Source organism: Morone saxatilis, unplaced genomic scaffold (genome assembly GCF_004916995.1).
Source record: "Morone saxatilis isolate NCDOM2014 unplaced genomic scaffold, NCSU_SB_2.0 Contig15, whole genome shotgun sequence".
NCBI lineage: Eukaryota > Metazoa > Chordata > Actinopteri > Moronidae > Morone > Morone saxatilis.
This window is the reverse complement of record NW_023339707.1, coordinates 12,600,058-12,600,429: the sequence shown is the minus strand read 5'-3', so window position 1 is coordinate 12,600,429 and position 372 is coordinate 12,600,058. Positions and strand designations below refer to the sequence as shown.

The 372-nt window shown below is 55.1% G+C and overlaps 1 protein-coding gene across 1 annotated transcript in view; it reads left to right on the top strand.

The window, feature by feature from the left end:
* The window catches only part of LOC118324534 (vasopressin V2 receptor-like), a 12,989-nt gene extending 12,623 nt beyond the window's left edge, over window positions 1-366 (top strand). Inside the window, exon 7 of the mRNA XM_035656941.1 lies at window positions 26-366. Coding sequence (XP_035512834.1) covers window positions 26-225 — 200 coding nt within the window. The 3' untranslated portion in view covers window positions 226-366. The remainder of the gene's footprint in view (window positions 1-25) is intronic.
* Window positions 367-372: the final 6 nt, after the last annotated feature.

Here is a 372-nt window from a genome sequence, read left to right as displayed (position 1 = left end):
GTGTGTGTGTGTGTGTCCTTTGTAGGAGTGGCCTTCACTATCCTGATGCTGCTGGCCAGTTTGAACTCGTGCACCAACCCGTGGATCTACACAGCTTTCTCCAGCAGCGTGTCCAGAGAGCTGCAGAACCTGCTGCACTGTCGGTCGGGACCTGGCCGCCGGGGCTCCCTGCCCGACGACTCCACCACCACACACACCTCCACCACCAAGGACAGCCTCTATTGACGGAGACTGATGAGACAGAAACAAAGAGACAAACTTGAAATGACATGCATATGTGTATGTGGACCCATTGCAAGGACATGTTATTGCACACAACTCTGTCACCACCACTACCACCGCCTCCAGCGTCACAGCCTGAGAACAGAGAGC